We start from the raw sequence: 19,547 nt of genomic DNA, 5'->3' as shown, positions 1-19,547 counted from the left end.
AGTGTTTCAAAACCAGTCTGGGTGTGAGATGATGAAGGCTAGATTAGGGTCAATCTGAGAGGCAACATGGGAAAATGTGATAGGTGGGGGTTGACAACAAATTGACATGAGGGACAGAGGGGAGACAACGGCAGCTCTGAGGCTGTAAACTTGGAGGCTTGGTGGGGATGCCGCTGAGTAATAGGGGAGTGGCAACTGGAACTTCATGATCTCAGCTTTATACACATTTCATATGCAGAAGAATATTCAGAAGGAAATATCCTAAAAGTAATTGGAGCCAGAGGACTGAAGTGAGAAGGAAATCTCAGCAGGAGGGCTAGTTGGTGAGTCATCTGCCAACTCTCCTGTCCACAGGGGCCTTCTGGAGGGGTGGGGAGGGGTCTCTTATGTGAACGATGATATGCATGTCATTATTATAGTCAGGGCTAAATATCTCTCTTCAATAAGTTATTTTGCCTTCATGGATGACTAACTTAAAAAGTATTCGAATTTACACATATACTTGAATTGTATGAAGTTATTTTTCCTATGGGTCTGTCGAGGTCTATACTGTTTGCTGACATAACAAATGATTATCTTTCTCAGTACTAGTGGAAATAATGTCACAGCCCTGATGTCATTGAATGTTTCTTTCTATGGCCGGTGCTGAAGGCTACTCAACTCTCGTTAGGAGCACAAGTACCTATAGAACGAATCTCACCTGCTGTAACAATGACTTTGCATGGTTTTCTGTGGCCGAGGCACATTATTTTAGCATCAGGTAAGGGGCTAAAGGCAGAAGGGCCCAGCTGATGGCAAAGAAAGAAGAGACACACAGAGAAGCCTTCGAGTTCAGCAGCTGTAGGTGACTCCGCCTTTTGATCTCAGATTCTGTGAAGGGAGAGAAAAGGTTTAGGGTCATGTAAGAGAAGCTGCATGTCTTCGTCACATAACTGGCTAGCAAAGAAAAGTACCTGAAAAACAGAACAAGTTGTTCCTAATGCAGGCAATTTGTTACCTCTTTACTCACCTTTCCATAACTGGCTTAAAAGTGTACAGCTTTCCCTTTCTTCAAAGAAAATTCCATTCTGGCCGGCCGTTGTGGCTCACACCTATAATCCCAGCACTTTGGGAGGCTGAGACGGCGGATCAAGTGGTCAGGAATTCAAGACCATCCTGACCAATATGGTGAAACCTCATCTCTACTAAAAATACAAAGGTTAGCTGAGCATAGCGGCACGTGCCTGTAGTCCCAGCTACTCAAGAGGCTGAGGCACAGGAATCGCTTGAACCCAGGAGGCGGAGGTTGGAGTTAGCCGAGACTGAGTCACTGTACTCCAGTCTGGGCAACAGAGGAGACTGTTTCACCTCCCACCCCCCAAAAAAAAATCCATTCTGTGGTCCACTCCAGTGAGCACTCAGCCAAATGAAAAACTATACCAATTGAGAGACTGTTACTGGTTACCAAATAAAGAATCGGCTAAATGAACAGTTATGGCCAGTTCTTGGCATGAAACGCATTTTTCCCCTAGGCAGTGATCTTTACAGCATCCATGTCATTACATTAGCTTTCATCACACCAATATAGTGTCTGGGAAGTACTATTCTCATTCTGAAGTAGAGAAAGGTAGATGTAAAGAAATAAAATAAACTTTTGCTCGATTTCCTACCTAGATGATCCTATCTCTTTTATTTCATTTCAGCTCTGTCGCTTAGCCAGCTATGTGACTTTAGGCAAGTTACTCAATATATGTGCTCCAGGCCGGGCGCGGTGGCTCAAGCCTGTAATCCCAGCACTTTGGGAGGCCGAGGCGGGTGGATCACGAGGTCAAGAGATCGAGACCATCCTGGTCAACATGGTGAAACCCCGTCTCTACTAAAAATACAAAAAATTAGCTGGGCATGGTGGCACGTGCCTGTAATCCCAGCTACTCAGGAGGCTGAGGCAGAAGAATTGCCTGAACCCAGGAGACAGAGGTTGCGGTGAGCCGAGATCGCGCCATTGCACTCCAGCCTGGATAACAAGAGCGAGACTCCATCTCAAAAAAAAACAAACAAAAAACAAACAACAACAACAAAAAATATATGTGCTCCAGTTTCTTCATCTATAAATAGGGCTAAAATACTAATAACCTACTTCATAGGGTTCTTATGAGGATTAATGAGTTAATGCATGCAAAGCACACTTAGAACAGTGTCTGGTCCGTAATAAGTACTCAGTAAGCATTGACTATAAAAACAACAATAAAACCAACATCACTGAAGCCTAATGAGCATGACTTTCATGCTGGTAATTTCCAAGTCTACCTCCTTGGCTTGAGCTCTGTCCTGAGTTACACATCTAGATTTCCAGTTGCTGCTAGGTACGTCATTTAAAGACATAATCATTCAGTAAATATTTCTGAGTACCTACTATTGGGGTTCAAAGGAGTCCAATAAATAACAGCTCCTTCTCCAGCTTAGTTCTGAACCAATTAAAGAGAAGGAAAAAAATATAAGGCAACTGGAAGATCAAAATATCACCTTCAGTGCTGAAAGTCTGTTAATAGAGAATGAGGTTTTGTAGGCAGGCAAGTAGGGTACAGCCTAGACTTTCCACTGTCAGACAGAACCAGATTCATGCAAGTCTCCTGCAGAAGCAGATTCTACCCCGAACAACTGATGGCGTGGAGGAGCAGAGCAGAAAGTACATAAGCTTCCTGAGAGATAGCAAAAACAGAGAGAAAGAAGGAGCTACTTACGTCCAGCGGCTGCTATTATACCCACCAGTCAGATAAATTAATTCCTCATTCTCTGGGGAAGAGTGAAAGAGGGAGGAAGAGAGAGGCTAAAATGATTACACCGGTGGGGATCCCTTCTCATAAAAGGAAATATACGGAGGAAGGGTGTGGCATGCTCCCCAGAACCTATCACAAGCTGGGTATTGCGCTAAGCACTGGACATCTCTATCTGCGTACACCATGGGCATTTTAAACTCGACGTCTCTAAAACCCTCATCTACTCCCCACACGTTGTGCGTTTTTTTGTTTGTTTGTTTGTTTTTTTCTGGTAGCATCACCAACCTTCTAAGTATTCTGGGTAGAAATAGCAAACCCATTTTGACTTGTGACTTCTCTTGACTTTCACATTTGCATCACCAAGGCCTGTACATTATTTTGTTTAAGCAGCTTGTGATTCTTCTCCGTTTGCTTTCCCATTGCCTCTGCCCCAGTTAATACTCCCATAATTTCTCTCTCAGGTCATTACTGTAAGCTCCTGACTTCATGTCTTCCCATTTTATCCAAACCATTTTTTTCTTCTTCAAAACCCAGCCTGAACTCTGCCTTATCTATGAATCCACTTCAGTCATAATTAACAACTCTTCCCATAGGTACTAAATCTACACTGTGATTAACTTCTCTTTTGATACTTACTATTCATTTCAGCATCTCAGAGGGCTTAAAACGGTACTCTGAACATGCCTGGCACACAATAGATACTTGTTAAACGAATGACCTAAATTAGCAGTATAGTCAGAGCACACAGGATGTAAATCCCACAGCCCTGCTGAATTGTTTGAATGGAGCACCTACTTTGTGTATAGCACTAAGAAATTCTGCTCTTTTCTTAATTTTGAGCTACCAAAAGTTGTATTTTGTCCTAGACTGAAACTTCTAACACTTATTTTTTTTTATTGCATTTTAGGTTTTGGGGTACATGTGAAGAACATGCAAGATTGTTGCATAGGTACACACATGGCAGTGTGATTTGCTGCCTTCCTCCCCTTCACCTATATCTGGAATTTCTCCCCATGCTATCTCTCCACAACTCCCCACCCCCTGCTGTCCCTCCCCTCTAACACTTATTTTGATGTATCCAACAAACATTAAGAAGAAAGATTCATTCATTGAATAAAAGGTGTGCTCAATGTCTATGTCTTGTTCAGTTATGGCCCTCACTACTAGAAGACCTTATTCACACAGGAGCTTTTTACTGAGATCTGGACTAAGATACTGTGGTCAGCACCCATTGTTTTAAATGACCAATACTTCAGTCCCTCCTCCTTTCTGGGAAGGCCTTTCATCAGATACTGCCCCATTGGCCTAGATATGGGCAGCTGACCCAAGTTGAGTCAAAGGCATTCTTAGAAATGAAGAATGAGACTGATGGATGGAGGTTCAGATTCGTCATTCTCTTGAGTAAAAGAGATTTTAAAATATAGGAATGCCTGGCGATCATATCTTGTCAAGTGGACTAAAACAAGAGAGAATAAAGAGAGAAGTAAGTAGAAATGAGAGACAAAGAATCCAATGGAATTTAAGTTCCTAGTTCCAGCTGTTCCTGAAGTCAACTACACTTCCCATCTTTGGTTCCACAACATTCTTCATACATTTTCCTTTTAGCTTCAGTTAATTTATACTGGCTTTCTGTTACAGGCCACTAAGGGTCCTAACCAGGAGGTTCTTCAAGATGGTGCAAGAGCTCTCGCTCGCATACATATAAATTTTTAATTAGATATTTTTAAAAATTGCAGTAAAAAAACACAACAAAATTTCCCATATGAACCATTTTATGTGTACAATTCGGTGCTGTTAAGTATATCCACATCGTCATAAAACAGATCATTAGAACTTGTTCATTTTGCAAATCCGAAACTCTATACTCATTGAACAAAAACCTCTTCCTCCTTCAACTCCTCTACCCTGGCACCTGCTAACCACCATTCTACTTTCTGTTTCTGTGGATTTGACTGCTTTAGGTACCTTGTTTAAATTATATAGTACTTGTCTTTTTGTGACTAGCTTATTTCACGTAGCATCATGTCCTGAAAGTTCATTCTTGTTGTAGCATAAAATAGTATTTCCTTCCTTTTTGAGCCCGAATCATATTCCATTGTACGTGTATACCATATTTTATTTATCTAGTCATCCGCTGATGGACATTTTGGGTTGATTCTACCTCCTGACTTTTGTGAATAGTGCCACTGTGAACATGGCTGTGCAAATATCTCGTGCAGACTCTAAATTCTTCTGGAGACATACCCAGGAGCAGGACTGTTAAATCATACGGTAGCTCTGGTTTTTACTATTTTGATAACACTTTATACTATTTTCTATAGCAGTTGCACCATTTTGCACTCCCACCAACAGTGCGTGAGAGTTCCAGTTTTTCCACATCCTCGCCAACAGGTTATTTTCTTTTTTTGTTTTGTTTTGTTTTTTGAGTAGCCACCCTAACGGGCAGCAGGTGATATCTCACTGTGGTTTTGGTCTGCGTTTCTCCAGTGATTAGTGATGCTGAACATCTTCTCATATGCTTTTTAGCTCTTTTTATGTCATCTTGGTTGAATGTCTCTTCAAGTGCTTTGCCCATTTTTAAATGAGATTATTTGATTTTTGTTGTGGTTGAATTGCAGGAGATCTTCGTATATTCTGGATTTAAACCCCTTATTTAGATAAATGATTTGTAAATATTTTCTTCCATTCCATAGGTTACTTGTGTGTGTGTGTGTGTGTGTGTGTGTGTGTGTGTGTGTGTGTGTGTATAATTTATTTTTTAAATTGATACATCAGGCTTGTAGGTAATTTTGGTTTCATATGTATAATTTTAAATTAAAAAACCACAAGAATATGATTTATTCCGTTAGATTCAGCAAACATTTACGGGGTACTTATAAAGTGTAAGGTATTTTGTGCCCAACGCTAGGCTTGATTCAAACAGCAGCCTCCTGACATACTCCTTTCACTACAGGTTGAATCCAATTTAGCCCCAGGAAGGATGGTCTTAAAAGTCAAAATTCAGTCTGTGCATTTCCCTGATACTAGCTCAACCTAAGGTTTTGTATTCACTAAAGCGCTGCGGGGAGACTAGGGTGCTGGGAGACCACTTCCATCTAGGGGGTTCAGATTAATCCTGAGCTAATATCAGTGGGATCATGAGTCAGTCCCATGGGGGATGAATACAACTAAGTCAGAGTTCAGACTTTCAGTCTTCCGACCCACAACTTCTCAAAGGCAGGGTGGAACCAAACCTTGGTTTCCAGCCTAAGTTCTGGAGGGCTTCAAGTCCAGCTGAACATATGAAAGATGTCAAGTAATTAATGATCACTTACCCACTGCTAGACCAACGTAGTCCTACTGAGTTACACAGAGCCTCAGAATCCTAAACACTGTTTTCCAGACAACCAGTCAAAGAGAAGGCATACAAGATGAAACCTAATTGCCATCTTTGACCTATATGCCAAACATATTGCTTTGTGTTGGGCTTTCTCTTATGTAATACAATCTCAACTGGAATTGAGTGATCAAAGTCTTCGTGAAGATGATGCTAGAGATTTTTGTGCCTTGGTAGATCTCTATGAATGAAATTGAGTTTTAATTTAGATTTTACTCTTTACCTAGTAAATCCATATAGAAGGCATGGAGGAACGCACCTGTCACTTTGATATCCCCTGTTGCTTTGGCAATGTCATTTTCAATCATACAGGAGTATGTGTTGTTGATCGTAGCATTGTAGAGCACAGACACAACCTTCATGGTCACATTCTCAGAGTTCAGCTCAAAGCTGGTGTTGGAGACTTCTGAGAAGTTGGCTCCCTGGTCCACTTGAGACGCCCAGACCACTGTGGGCTGGGGGAACCATCGGGGAGCCTCACACCGCAAGGTCTCTGAACTGGCATTATAGTCCACATTCACCTCTGGCATGCTGAAGGCTGCAAGGTCAAAGGTCAAAAGGGCAGATGTCAAGGTCAGACACAAAAGACAATACAGCCTTTGAAGTGCTAGCTCTTAAAAATGTAGTCATTTTTTACCATTGAAGCTACTCAGTACTTTCCCAGAGGTCCGTCTGTGTATGGCCCATTGTATTGTAGGTGTGAATAATTATTTGCTCACAGTATTGCTATACATCACAACCCTTTGGGCAACATTGCAAATCCCAAGGACCTAAATTCTAGGTATATTATTGTTACAATAGGTAATTTTCTCCAAGTAAGAGGAACTTCAGTGGTCATAAAAAAGCTTATCCCTTAGGGAAATCAGGCATTTTCCTAGAGATCTGTGAAGGTTCTGGATTTTATGTATTTTTCTCCCTGGAGGATAAAGTTAGGCTGGGGAGGGGGAAGGAGAAAGAAGAAACAAACAGCGTTCATCTGTCACCCACAGAAATTCCATCCACAAGCTTTGTCATCACAGAGATTTGGAGCGTGCTTGGGTAAAGATTGTCCACTTCTGGCATCCAGGGATAGAAATAGACATTTGTTTTCCTCCAAGGTAATTCTCCCCAATGGAGATGTAACTGCATATTGAAATTAAGACTTAGCTTCCCCCTGTATCCAGGTAGAGAGACACTCGTGGAAAAATGTTAAAGCCTGGACATTTTATTGGGCCAAAATGGCAAAATATAATTTATTAATTTATTTAGTGTCTTCCTTTACCTGGGACTGAGCTGGTGCTGAGTAAGTAGTAAAAGGAAAGCCCTTGCCTAACCCTTAAGGAGTCCATTATCTAGCAGGGGAGACAAGTCTCACATGCTGGGAGTAGGCAGGGAACACACTCTTGGGAGATGAGGTGGGAAACTAAGCTTACATGACGATGAACCACCATTCATTGAGGGCATACTCTATGTGCAGTACTGTATTTCATTATTTCATTTGATCCTCACAACACTCCTTCGAATATGATAATCCCCATTGAAAAAAATCAACTTCTAATTTTGAAATCACTTAGATGTAAAAAGGTTGCATAGAAGGTATAGAGTTCTTGCGTAGACCTCACCCAGTTTCTTCTAATGTTAACATCGTAAATAACTAGCATGCATGAGTCAAAACTGAAAAACTGTCATCGGTACGTTACTATCAACTAAATTCCAGATTTGATTTGTAGTTCAACATTTTCCCCACTAGTGTTCTTTTTCTGTTCCAGGGTTCCATCCAGAACACCACCATGCTTTTAGTCATCATGTCCTCTGAGGTTCTTCTGGTCTGTCACATTTTCCCAGTTTTTCTGTATATTCCATGACTTTGACAGTTTTGCGGAGTACTGGTTAGGTATTTTGTAGGATGGCTCTCTGAGGGAATTAGTCTGATGTTTCCCTCATGATTAGACTGAGGTTACAGGTTTTGGAGATGAAGAGCATAGGAGGTAAAGTGCCCTTCTCATCACATCATATCAGAAGGTATATGCTGTTAACATGACTTATTAATGATGTTAAGCTGGATCACCTGGCTGAAGCAGTGTTTGCTGGATTTCTTTGGAAGCTGGACTTCATTAAGTCCAATATACCCTGAGTTGGGTGGGGAAGGTTTCAAGTTCCGCTTTCTGGAGGGGAAGAGATCTAAATAAATTATTTGGAATCATCTGTAAGGATAATTGGTTTCATATTCTTCGTTTCTTTAAATAAGTATGAAGTCATGTTAACAGCATGTTAAAACATGACTTCATACTTATTTAAAGAAATGAAGAATTCAATACTAGGTTATTTATTTCGTTGCTTAAATCATTCCAGCTTTGCCATTGGAAGCTCTTTCAGTTGGCTTCAGTATCTCTTTGACATGACTCCATTTTTTTTTTCTTAAGAGAGAGCTTTGTTCTTGTTGCCCAGGCTGCAGTGCAATGGCGCAATCTCAGCTCACCGCAGCCTCTGCCTCCCGGGTTCAAGTGATTCTCCTGCCTCAGCCTCCCGAGTAGCTGGGATTACAGGCAGGTGCCAGCCACCACACCTGGCTAATTTTGTATTTTTAGTAGAGACAGGGTTTCTCCATGTTGGTCAGGCTGGTCTCCAACTCCCGACCTCAGGTGATCTGCCTGCCCCGGCCTCCCAGAGTGCTGGGATTACAAGCATGACCCACTGTGCCTGGGTGACGTGACCCCATTTTATGATGAAGAAACTGAGGCTTGCAGAGATTGCTTTTCCCAGGTCACTGTACTTACACAGGTCTGAGTCTAGATCTGAGCTTCGAATCATTGCACACACGTGTTATGAGGCGTACAAAAAAGGCTTGTGCAGACTAGCTTAGGCTGACAGGGCCCGGTTTCTGCCTATCCTTCAACGCTACCTCAAATGCCAGCTTCTCCAGGGGCTTTCCCCTCCCTCCCCTCCTATGCATTTGAATGGTATCTCTCTCTTCCTCTGAATCACTCTATTTATACTTCTCTTAAAGCATTTAATACACTTGACTAAGTATTATCATTTACAGACGTTTATTATCTCTGTTCTGACCCTTAACTCTGTGAGATCTATGCTACGAGGCTCTGCAAGGGTAGGGGAAATCTGTTTAATCATCTTTGTGCTCCTCACAGTATCTGAGTCCCTTGTATATACATTCAGAAAACATATGTTAAGTCGATTTGGCAAGAAAGGGTGGATTTCACTGTTGCAGGGGAAGGGGAATTGGTGAGTTTATAGGACAATACTTTTTGTTTTGGTTAGTTTCCTTTGAACTTCTAAAATGCGCCCACTGTCATGAATCACTGGAGGTACTGATTTTAGGATGGGGCTTGGGTCTACTCAGCATGGAAATGTCCCAGGCTACCATTAAAGAGACTACATTTATTTTGTTGAATAGAGAATACACCTGGAAATTCAGAAGCAGCGAGAACCCAGAACAGAAGATTTTTACGGCCTCTCTTCTAGTTGGCTACTTTTGGGGTTGCTATGGGTCTCGGCCATAACATGGCAAAAATAGCTGCTAACAGAATTGGGAGCACCATTGTCTGATATTGGTCACAACGTGGTATTTCATCAGCAACTCATAATCTTTAGCCTCAAATATCTTTCAGTGCTTAAAAAAATTTCTCTCCAAAAGTAACTCACCTCCAGTTTTATACTCAAGGTTAGCATTCCCCTTGCCTTTAGAAGTGATGATATAACATTTGTAGGTGCCAGCATCTGTGAGTTGCACGTTTTTCAGCCGCAGAGAGGCATTGCCAACTATCACTTGATCAGCAAACAGTGCTGTCCGGCCTCTGAACATTTCATCCTGCTTCGACAGCTCATCTTTGCCTTCTTTGAACTCATGGACCAAGCCTATAACACCTTCCTTCAGCCATTGTATGACGATATCAGAAAGTTTGATGTCAGGTTCAAAAGTGCAGCTCAGGGTTCCGTCCTCCCCAATGTTCCCAGCGGAGGTGACAGTAGTCACTGTGATGGAGTGTCTCCCTGCAATTCAGGAAGCAAGGATCAATGCTAAGGGAAGCCTTGAACTTCTACAACGAAACCCTTCATTACTGAAAGCCAGACAGAGAATTCTGTGATAAATTAAAAATAGAACATGAGAGGCATTAAGAAAAAGGAGACAAGAAGGGAAAGAGCAGGAAGATAATCATTTTGATGTATATAGCAGATCTGTTATATATAACAGCTTATGCAAGGCCAAGTAACCCAAACCTTGAGAGTATATTGGACTTGGGGTTTGAAGATGAAAATTAAAGTCTTGGCTTTGTCACATAATAGCCATGTAACCTTCAATAAGCCATGTAACCTCTTGGGATCTTAGAAAACTGGAGGTAACAATGTCTTACCTACTGTATTAGTCCATTTTCACACTGCAGATAAAGATATACCTGAGACTGGGAAGAAAAGGAGGTTTAATTGGACTGAGAGTTTTACATGGCTGGAGAGGCCTCAGAATCATGGTGGGAGGTGAAAGGTACTTCTGACATGGTGGCAGCAAGAGGAAAATGAGAAAGATGCAAAAGCAGAAACCCCTGATAAACCCCTCAGATCTTATGAGAATTATTCACTATCATGACAACAGTATGGGGGAAACTGCCCCCATGATTCAAATTATCTCCCACCGGGTCCCTCCCACAACACATGGGAATTATGAGAGCACAATTCAAGATGAGATTTGGGTGGGGACACAGAGCCAAACCATATTATTCTGCCCCTGGCCCCTCCAAATCTCATGCTCTCACGTTTCAAAACAAATCATGTCTTCCCAACAGTACCCCAGAGTTATAACTCATTTCAGCATTATTCCAAAAGTCCATAGTCCAAAGTCTCATCTGAGGCAAGGCAAGTCCTTCCACCTATGAGCTTGTAAAATCAAAAGCATGCTAGTTACTTCCTAGAAACAATGGGAGCATAGGCATTGGGTAAATATAGCTGTTCCAAATGGGAGAAATTGGCCAAAATAAAGTAGTTACAGGGCCTGTGCAAGTCCAGAATGATCTCCTTTGACCCCAGGTTTCACATCCAGGTCATGCTGATGCAAGAGGTGGGTTGTCATGGTGTTGGGTGCTTTGCCCCTGTGGCTTTGCAGGGTACAACCTCCCTCCCGGCTGCTTTCATAGGCTAGCGTTGAGTGTCTGTGGTTTTTCCAGGTGAACAGCGCAAGCTCTCAGTGGATCTACCATTCTGGAGTCTGGAGAATGGTGGCCCTGTTGTCACAGCTTTAGTAGGCAGTGCCCCAGTAGGGACTCTGTGTGGGGGCTCCGACCTCATATTTTCCTTCTGCACTGCCCTAGCGTTAGCTCTCCATGAGGCCCCACTCCTGCAGCAAACTTCTGCCTGGGCATCCAGGCATTTCCCCACATCCTCTGAAATCTAGATGGAGGTTCCCAAACCCCAGTTCTTGACTTCTGTCCCCTCACAGGCTCAACACCACATGGAAGCTGCCAAGGCTTGGGGCTTGCACTCTCTGAAGCCATGGCCCGAGCCCCTTTTGGCCACAGCTGCAGTGGCTGGGATACAGGGCACCAAATCCCTAGGCTGCATACAGCATAGGGACCCTCCTGGCCCACGAAACTATTTTCTCCTAGGCTTCCAGGCCTGTGATGGGAGGGGCTGCCATGAAGACCTCTGACATGACCTGGAGACATTTTCCCCATTGTCTTGGGATTAGCATTTGGCCCCTTGTTACTTTTGCTAATTTCTGTAGCCAGCTTGAATTTCTCCTCAACAAATGGGTTTTTATTGTCTATCACATTGTCAGGCTGCAAATTTTCTGAACTTTTATGCTCTGCTTCCCTGATGCAACTGAATACCAAGTTATCTGTTGACTGCTTTGCTGCTTAGAAATTTCTTCTGCTAGATACCCAAATAATCTCTCTCAAGTTCAAAGTTCCACAAATCTCTACGGCAGGGGCAAAAAAAACCCAGTCTCTCTGTTAAAACACAAAAAGAGTCACTTCTGCTCCAATTCCCAGCAAGTTCCTCATCTCCATCTGAGACCACTTCAGCCTGGACCTTGTCCATATCGCTGTCAGCATTTCAGGTAAAGCCATTCAACAAGTCTCTAGTAAGTTCCAAACTTTCCCACATTTTCCTGTCTTCTTCTGAGCCCTCCAAACTGTTCCAACCTCTGCCTGTTACCCAGTTCCAAAGTCACTTTCACATTTTCAGGTGTCTTTTCAGCAGCGCCCCACTCTATTGGTACCAATTCACTGTATTAGTCCATTTTCATGCTGCTGGTAAAGACATGCCCAAGACGGGGAAGAAAAAGAGGCTTCAGTGGACTTACAGTTTCACATGGCTGGGGAGGCCTCAGAATCATGTGGGAGGTGAAAGGCACTTCTTACATGGTGGTGGCAAGAGAAATGAGAAAGATGCAAAAGCAGAAATCCCTGATAAAACCATGTGATCCTGTGAGACTTATTTACTACCGTGAGAACAGTATGGAGGAAACTGCCCCTACGGCTCAATTATCGCCCACCAGGTGCCTCCCACAACACATGGGAATTATAGGCGTACAATTCAAGATGAGATTTGGGTGGGAACACAGTCAAACTATATCATCTACTTTAAAGGATCCTTGTGAGGATCAAGTCAAATGGATATTAACTTGATTTGCAAACTGTAATTACACACATGAGCTACCGTTATTCTCAGTTAACCGGAAGTGGCACACAAGTGAAATCTCACGTCAACTAATTGTGGCTAGTCATTCTGAAGAATGCCGAATTCTAAAGTGCTGTTACTTTTATTTCTATTTGCATGATGAAGAAACTAAGGCATTAAGAAAATAAGTGATTTGATCAAGTTTACAGTGTATAGTGAAGAACTGTATTTAATTCGATTGATTTTTGGTTTAACATAAAAGCCACCCTCTCCTCTCTAAACATACCACCAGTATGTTTAGAAATATGATGTACCAGTTGTATCCAACTGCATCTTCCTCACATGGCCAGCCTGCAGCCCACCCAGTCAGGAAAGAATCAATCAGCTATTCACTGTGCACTGAAGGCTGCTGACTGAGGACACCTAAGGGGTGATGTAATTAACTGAATCTTCTTGAGAGGCTCTTTCTGTGGCCTAAATATGAAGCTAAGGGCAGGATGGCGTGGAGCCTAAGAGGAGATTGGAAGAGACACGGAGTGTGGGGCAAAGACTGTGGGAGAGAAAAATGGAAAGTCTTCCATCCCCAGAGCTATCTTGGATCCTGGTGGTGTTCAGGTCTAGTTCCTGTCCTAATCTTTGCATATCTTTTAAACAAATATCTGATATTAAAGTGGCCTGCACAAGTCTCTCTTTCTTACAGCCAGAAAAGCCCAACATAATGGGTCCTGAGCACTTCTTAACTGGACTTTTTAGCTTCTTTATTGGTATTTCTAGGTATTTCTACCTTTCATCTTCGCCTGCATCCAATCCATTTTACATGCATTAATCCTACAGATAGACCTTCTTAGAGTACAATTTGAACATGTCTGTTTTCTCATCAATCACCTTTCAGGGCTCCCAAGAGCTGTGGAATGAATTTCAGATTTTCCAGCGTGGACTTCAAAGCCAAACACTGCCCGGTACATAGTAAATGCTCCATACATATTAGCTCTTATTGCCATCTTTGCAGCCTTATGTCCAACTGCCTCATTTCATAGACCATTCTGCCTCTCTGTATCCAATTACTTGTTGATTTTCTACCTTCATTTAAAAACACACAAACAAAGCAGACGTGTATTTTTTTTTAAGTAAGAGGTAAACATTATCAGCATAAGGATTTCCTCGGCTCTTCTCCTCTTCCAGCCAATTAGGGATTGGAGCTGTCTCATTGGCTCCTAGACCTCCACAAAGTAAATGAGGGTCACAAATGAGGTACGGAACTGGAGAAGCTAATCTAGATGGATTTGCAGCAGAAAGAACAGAAGGTTACTGATGGAAGAAAAATTGTAGCTAGAAAAGGAGGCAGAGGAAACACAAACAAGTACATAGCTTGGTTTTGAAGGATGTTTTGGAGGCCTGTGAGTGTGAGAAGAAACCCTGGGAGCAGCTGCCATGCATGGCCATTCCGGTGGGAGATCGAGGAGAGGAATTATGAAAGGGGACAAAATGAAGTTTGTGCTGTGTAGTAAGAACACAACACACCTCCATTCCCTGCATTATATTTTCTTGAACATTGATTTAAAGATCAGTTTGCTTTTCAAGTATGATTACTTAAAGGCTGCCATCCAAGGCATCCCAGGCTAGCATGGGTTATACAATTACGCTATGCACCTTCACACCCTGTTCATCTTGCACCTATTCATAGCTCACATTTCTTTATGACCAGTTATCCAAATTCTACTTATATTCAAGCCTGTTCAGATGGTGGCCCTTCCATAAAACATTTTAATTCACCAAAGGAAAAATTAGTAGAGTCTCTCTTTTACTTTCCTGTAACTTTTTTTTTGGCCTTTATTATGGCAACTGTCTCCCTCTACCTGGTCTCTAGTCTATCTCTGGCACTAGTTTGTGAGCTTTTCAAGGGCAGAAACTGTCTTAATTCTATCTGTAAGCCCTGTAGTGCCTAGTGCTATGTTTCTGCAGATAAAAAAAGTATTTGCTGAGTTTATGAATAAATAAATGAATAAATGGAAATCAGTAGAAATCAAAGCCCTGTTTGAGATAGGCTATCTAAAATTATTGTAGGAGTAAGGGCATTTGGCAGGATTACCACATCTAAATTTTGGGGAAATGTGAGCCAGGGAAAAAGAAGGAATCAAAATGCCCAGAGGTTCACAATAAAATTATGAATCAAATACAACAATGTTAGAACAAGGGTAAATTTGATGGTCATTGATAAAGTGCCATTAAAGTTGAATTGAAAAATTACTTTTCAGAAAAAATACATGATTAGCATGGTTTATGGAGAGAATGAAATGGTAATGACATATCTTAGTTCAGTAACTGTATCACTGAATTAATTTTAATCTGTTGGCCTTGAGCTCACAGGTAGGGAATTAGTAGAAATAGCTCCCAGAGAATGTAATGATTAAAAGTAGGCAGCTGTGGGGTGCCCCAGGGACCTGCTGAAGGTTCTAGTCATTTAAGGTTGCATTAATGATGTGGCAGATGGAATGAGTGTAATGTTGATTAAATCCCCTCCACTCCAATGTCAAACAAAGAAGAGAAATAAAAGCCAGAGAGAATTTTAAAAAAACCACAGGGACGTAGCCATTGCTGTGCACCCAGAAAGCAGTCAATAAAACACTTGTTTTTTAAGTGAATAAATGATTGTTAAAAGTGATCAAACTTAATTTGTAAGCAACCACACGTAAATATTACTTCCCACAAAAAAAGAATCTATTCAGACTTGCAAACAGAGACTTAAGGAGATTAATGCAGTCTGGCCTTGTGTGACTCTCCAGGCCTATTGACCAACAGAGATTCTTCTTTATTTTTATTTTTGGAGACAGAGTCTCGCTCCACCAGAGTCTTATGTGACTTGTTGAGTCAAAGGACAAAAGGTCCCCATGGAGATGGGTTAGAGGCAGGTACGTATTGACAGAGAATTCTATTAAACAGGCACAGATTTTAAGCATTTCATTAGCCTCTGAGATTTCATCAAACCCCTTTAAAATTGGAAGGCTGAGCCACTTACTGAAAATGAATTACCCAGCTCGTGAGGGTTAATTACTACCACAGCTCCTGTCTGCATGAGGAACATAGGGTTGTTAAAGTGGGGGCGAGACGAAACCTGAGCAGTTCTGTGTTCGCATGGGGGGAGCAGGAATAGCCTGAAGTGGGGGTATAGGTAACACAAGGCAAGGATTCTTTATAGAAACTATGATGCTGGGGCAGCCTACAGACTGGATGAAACCTGGAAAATGAAGCGTCCTTTGAAATGACTCAGAAAGACAAGTTCTGTACATTCCAATAGTATAAAGAGCAGGTTAGATGTCTTCAACAGAAGGTCATCAGCATCTGCTAAAACTCAGCTGTCCCGATGGGCACCACAGCACGTAGCTTAAAAGGTGGAAATGCACAGCTTCACCCTGGGGTCACACCTGTGAGTGCCGCTCTTGCCAAAGAAGAAGTTGGGGTTAGGAGAACAGTTGCTTCTGCAAGAAGAAGTTTAAAAGGACACTGGGCCAGGCCAGATAAGGGAGCAATGTAGGGAAGCAGCAGAACAAGGTGTTTGAGAACATGGCACAGGTATGGGCTGTCTGGGTTCAAGTCCCAGCTCTGCCACTTATTGGCTATGTGACCTTGGTCAAGTTCTCTAACACTTTACTTTGTACTTTTAAAAAATCTGTCAAATGGGGATGCTCCCTTAGAGGGTTCCCAGAAGGACTTCATGATGTGATGCAGGTAAAGTGCTTAATATAGTACCTGAGTTGCCACATGTTAAACCTTAAATCAGTATTGATATTGATAACCATTATTAACTAGAATCATTTGGAAAGATTGCAGATCAGAGCCCCAGGAGGTAAGGAAAGCAACATGTCACTAAATGCTTTGCTTATGTGACTCATTTTAAGCCATGAGAGAGTAAGAATGACCATGACACCCTTTTATGGATGAGGATAGAGACTCCATGCGGTTAAATGGCTTGCCGAATGCCTTGGATCTAGCTGTTAGTGGATTCAGGGTCAAACACAGCCTTGTCTGGCTGAGCCTCTGCCCTTTCTACCATATTTTGCTACCCAGGGCCAGATTGAGATGTGCAGAGCGCCAACCCACTAAGAAGATATCCCTATTTTGCTTAAAAATCAACACAATTAAAAACCACAACATAAGTGTAAGAAATTCCCATAGCTATTTATTTTCTCAGATGACTAAAGGTTTTTTTTTGGACAGATCAAATATTTTCTAAATAAATTGTGCAATGTTTCCATTCTGGTGCAGTCAGCACACAGCTAGTTGGTTTACCGAGTGTATGAAGCTGGGGCATTGTCGCAGTGTAACGGTTCCCTCACCAGGTTACTTAAGTATGTATGTCTGCCACTCGAACCACGACAGCTGGACAGTGAGCCAAGGCCTTGGTGCCCAGCTGAGGAGCTGATGTCCCTGAGAACCCAAACACCCCAGAGGAGTATCTGAGAACAAATCGAAAAAACAAGCAAACAAACAGTCTCATTGCTCAAACATACAGCAGGCAAAGAACCAGAAAATCAGCTTAAAAGCAGCTTAGGGCCGGGCGCGGTGGCTCAAGCCTGTAATCCCAGCACTTTGGGAGGCCGAGGCGGGTGGATCACGAGGTCAAGAGATCGAGACCATCCTGGTCAACATGGTGAAACCCCGTCTCTACTAAAAATACAAAAAATTAGCTGGGCATGGTGGCACGTGCCTGTAATCCCAGCTACTCAGGAGGCTGAGGCAGGAGAATTGCCTGAACCCAGGAGGCGGAGGGTGCGGTGAGCCGAGATTGCACTCCAGCCTGGGTAACATGAGTGAAACTCTGTCTCAAAAAAAAAAAAAAAAAAAGCAGCTTAGAAATGGGAGGTGGCACAGATCTCTAGAGCTGTCTTCCTGCCGCCCAGGAGTGCCCTGTATGTAAGTCCCGATAAACTCATGTACTCACCAAACTGGACTTAAGTCATTCTTAGGTCTTTCAACTGCCTCCTGGTTCTGGCGGTGGGCAGGGGTTTGTGGGGGTGGTGCGGGACACATGTTACAGTCCCAGGTTTTTCTTGTAACAATTATTAGGAGGCAGCATCCTGTGGCTTCAAAGGAGAACTTTCCTGGTGTGACCAGGAAATTGTGCAGTTCCCAGGAGCTGCTATATGAATGCATTAATAATAGCAAATTTTGCCGGGTGCAGTGGCTCACACCTGTAATCCCAGCACTTTGGGAGACCGAAGCGGGAGGATCACAAGGTTAGGAGTTTGAGACCAGCCTGGCCAACATGGTGAAACCCCGTCTCTACTAAAAATACAAAAAATTAGCTGGGCATAGTGGCAGGTGCCTGTAATCCCAGCTACCTGGGAGGCTGAGGCAGAAAAATCACTTGAACCCAGGAGGTGGAGGTTGCAGTGAGCCGAGATCGTGCCATGGCACTTTAGCCCTGGCAACAGTGAGACTCTGTCTAGAAAGAAAGAAAGAAAGAAAGAAGGAAAGAGAAAGGAGAAAGAAAGAGGGAGGGAGGGAGGCAGGCAGGCAGGCAGGCACATTTTTACTAAAAGCATTGATGGTATCAATATAAATAGCAATGGCAGCCGTGTATCACACACAGATGTCAGGCACTGAATAAGAACCCTCCTTTAATTCTCACAACAGCCCTGCCTATTACACCAGTCAGGAAAGGTTTAAGTTGTATTCCAAAGGATATACCATTAGTGTCAGCCCTGAGACTGGAATGACTCTGATTCTGAAATCCTTCCATTATACAGAGCTGTTCCAAGTCAGAGAATGAGTGATAGCACAGGGATTGGGCTGGGCATGGTTAGGGGCCGTTCCATCATGTCTCCTTCCTTCTCGAAGGCTTATCCACAAGGGCTGCCCTTTAACCAGGGGCTGATTGGAACCCCTCAGCCTCTCTTTCAAATGGTCCACCTCAAATGCATTCTGTGTTTTACAGGTCCATATTTAGAATGTGTAAGGAGCAGGATGGCTCTGAGAAGGAAGCATATACAGCATCAGGAGAGTTACAAAGAAAGAGAATTTCTTTCTGTATTGGGGAATATTTTTTAGTTTTCGAAAGCTGTGGTCTCAGAAATCACACCTGCAAGGCAAAGCCTAAAACACCCTTCTCCACCATAACTCTGTGTGAATGTTGCCATTGGTATGGGCTGAGGGGTAGGAGTGTGGGTTCTGCAAGCAAATTCCCAGAGCTTGAAATGCAGCCATGCTCACTCGCTGGCTGTGTGGGTCCTTCCACACATTTCTCATCTGAACAAAGTAATGGCATCTACCTCCTATGCGTTGTGTGTAGTAAGACAAATCATGCACAAAGTTATTTAGTACAATGAAGCGTAAGCAGAAAGGATTCAAATGATATTACCATCATGATAAAGTTTAGATATTTGTCTTCACCCAAATCTCAGGTTGAAATATTATCCCCAATGTTGGAGGTGGGGCCTTGTGGGCGGTATCCAGGTCATGGGGGCCGATCCTTCATAAATGGCTTGGGCCATCCCCTTGGAAATAAGTGAGCTCTCGGGTTCTGAGTTCACATGAAATCTTGTCGTTAAAAAGTATGTGGCACCACCCTACCACTCTCTCTCCCTCTTGCTCCTGCTTTTGACACGTGACATGCCTGTTTCCCCTCGCCATCCATCATGATTGAAAGCTCCCTGAGGCTTCAGCAGAAGCCACGCAGATGCCAGCACCATGCTTCCTGTAAAGCCTGCAGAACCGTGAGCCAATTAAATTCTTTTCTTTATAAATTACCCAGTCTCAGGTATTTCTTTACAGCAGTGCAAGTACGGTCTAATACACATCATCATCTG

General features: G+C 42.7%; 1 protein-coding gene across 2 annotated transcripts in view; it reads right to left on the bottom strand.

Annotated features, from left to right (window-relative positions):
* The window catches only part of VTCN1 (V-set domain containing T cell activation inhibitor 1), a 62,384-nt gene that overhangs the window by 3,479 nt on the left and 39,358 nt on the right, over window positions 1–19,547 (bottom strand). For both annotated transcript variants that reach the window (XM_032249609.1, XM_032249608.1), the window contains exons 3-5: window positions 9,772–10,119; window positions 6,392–6,670; window positions 701–870 (exon numbers count right to left, since the gene is read on the bottom strand). In XM_032249609.1, the coding sequence (XP_032105500.1) occupies window positions 746–870; window positions 6,392–6,670; window positions 9,772–10,119 (752 nt within the window). In that variant the 3' untranslated portion in view covers window positions 701–745. The remainder of the gene's footprint in view (window positions 1–700; window positions 871–6,391; window positions 6,671–9,771; window positions 10,120–19,547) is intronic.

This window comes from Sapajus apella, unplaced genomic scaffold (genome assembly GCF_009761245.1).
Source record: "Sapajus apella isolate SASKATOON/1434 unplaced genomic scaffold, GSC_monkey_1.0 scaffold69, whole genome shotgun sequence".
Classification (NCBI taxonomy): Eukaryota; Metazoa; Chordata; class Mammalia; order Primates; family Cebidae; genus Sapajus; species Sapajus apella.
This window is presented reverse-complemented; position numbering and strand designations above follow the sequence as displayed.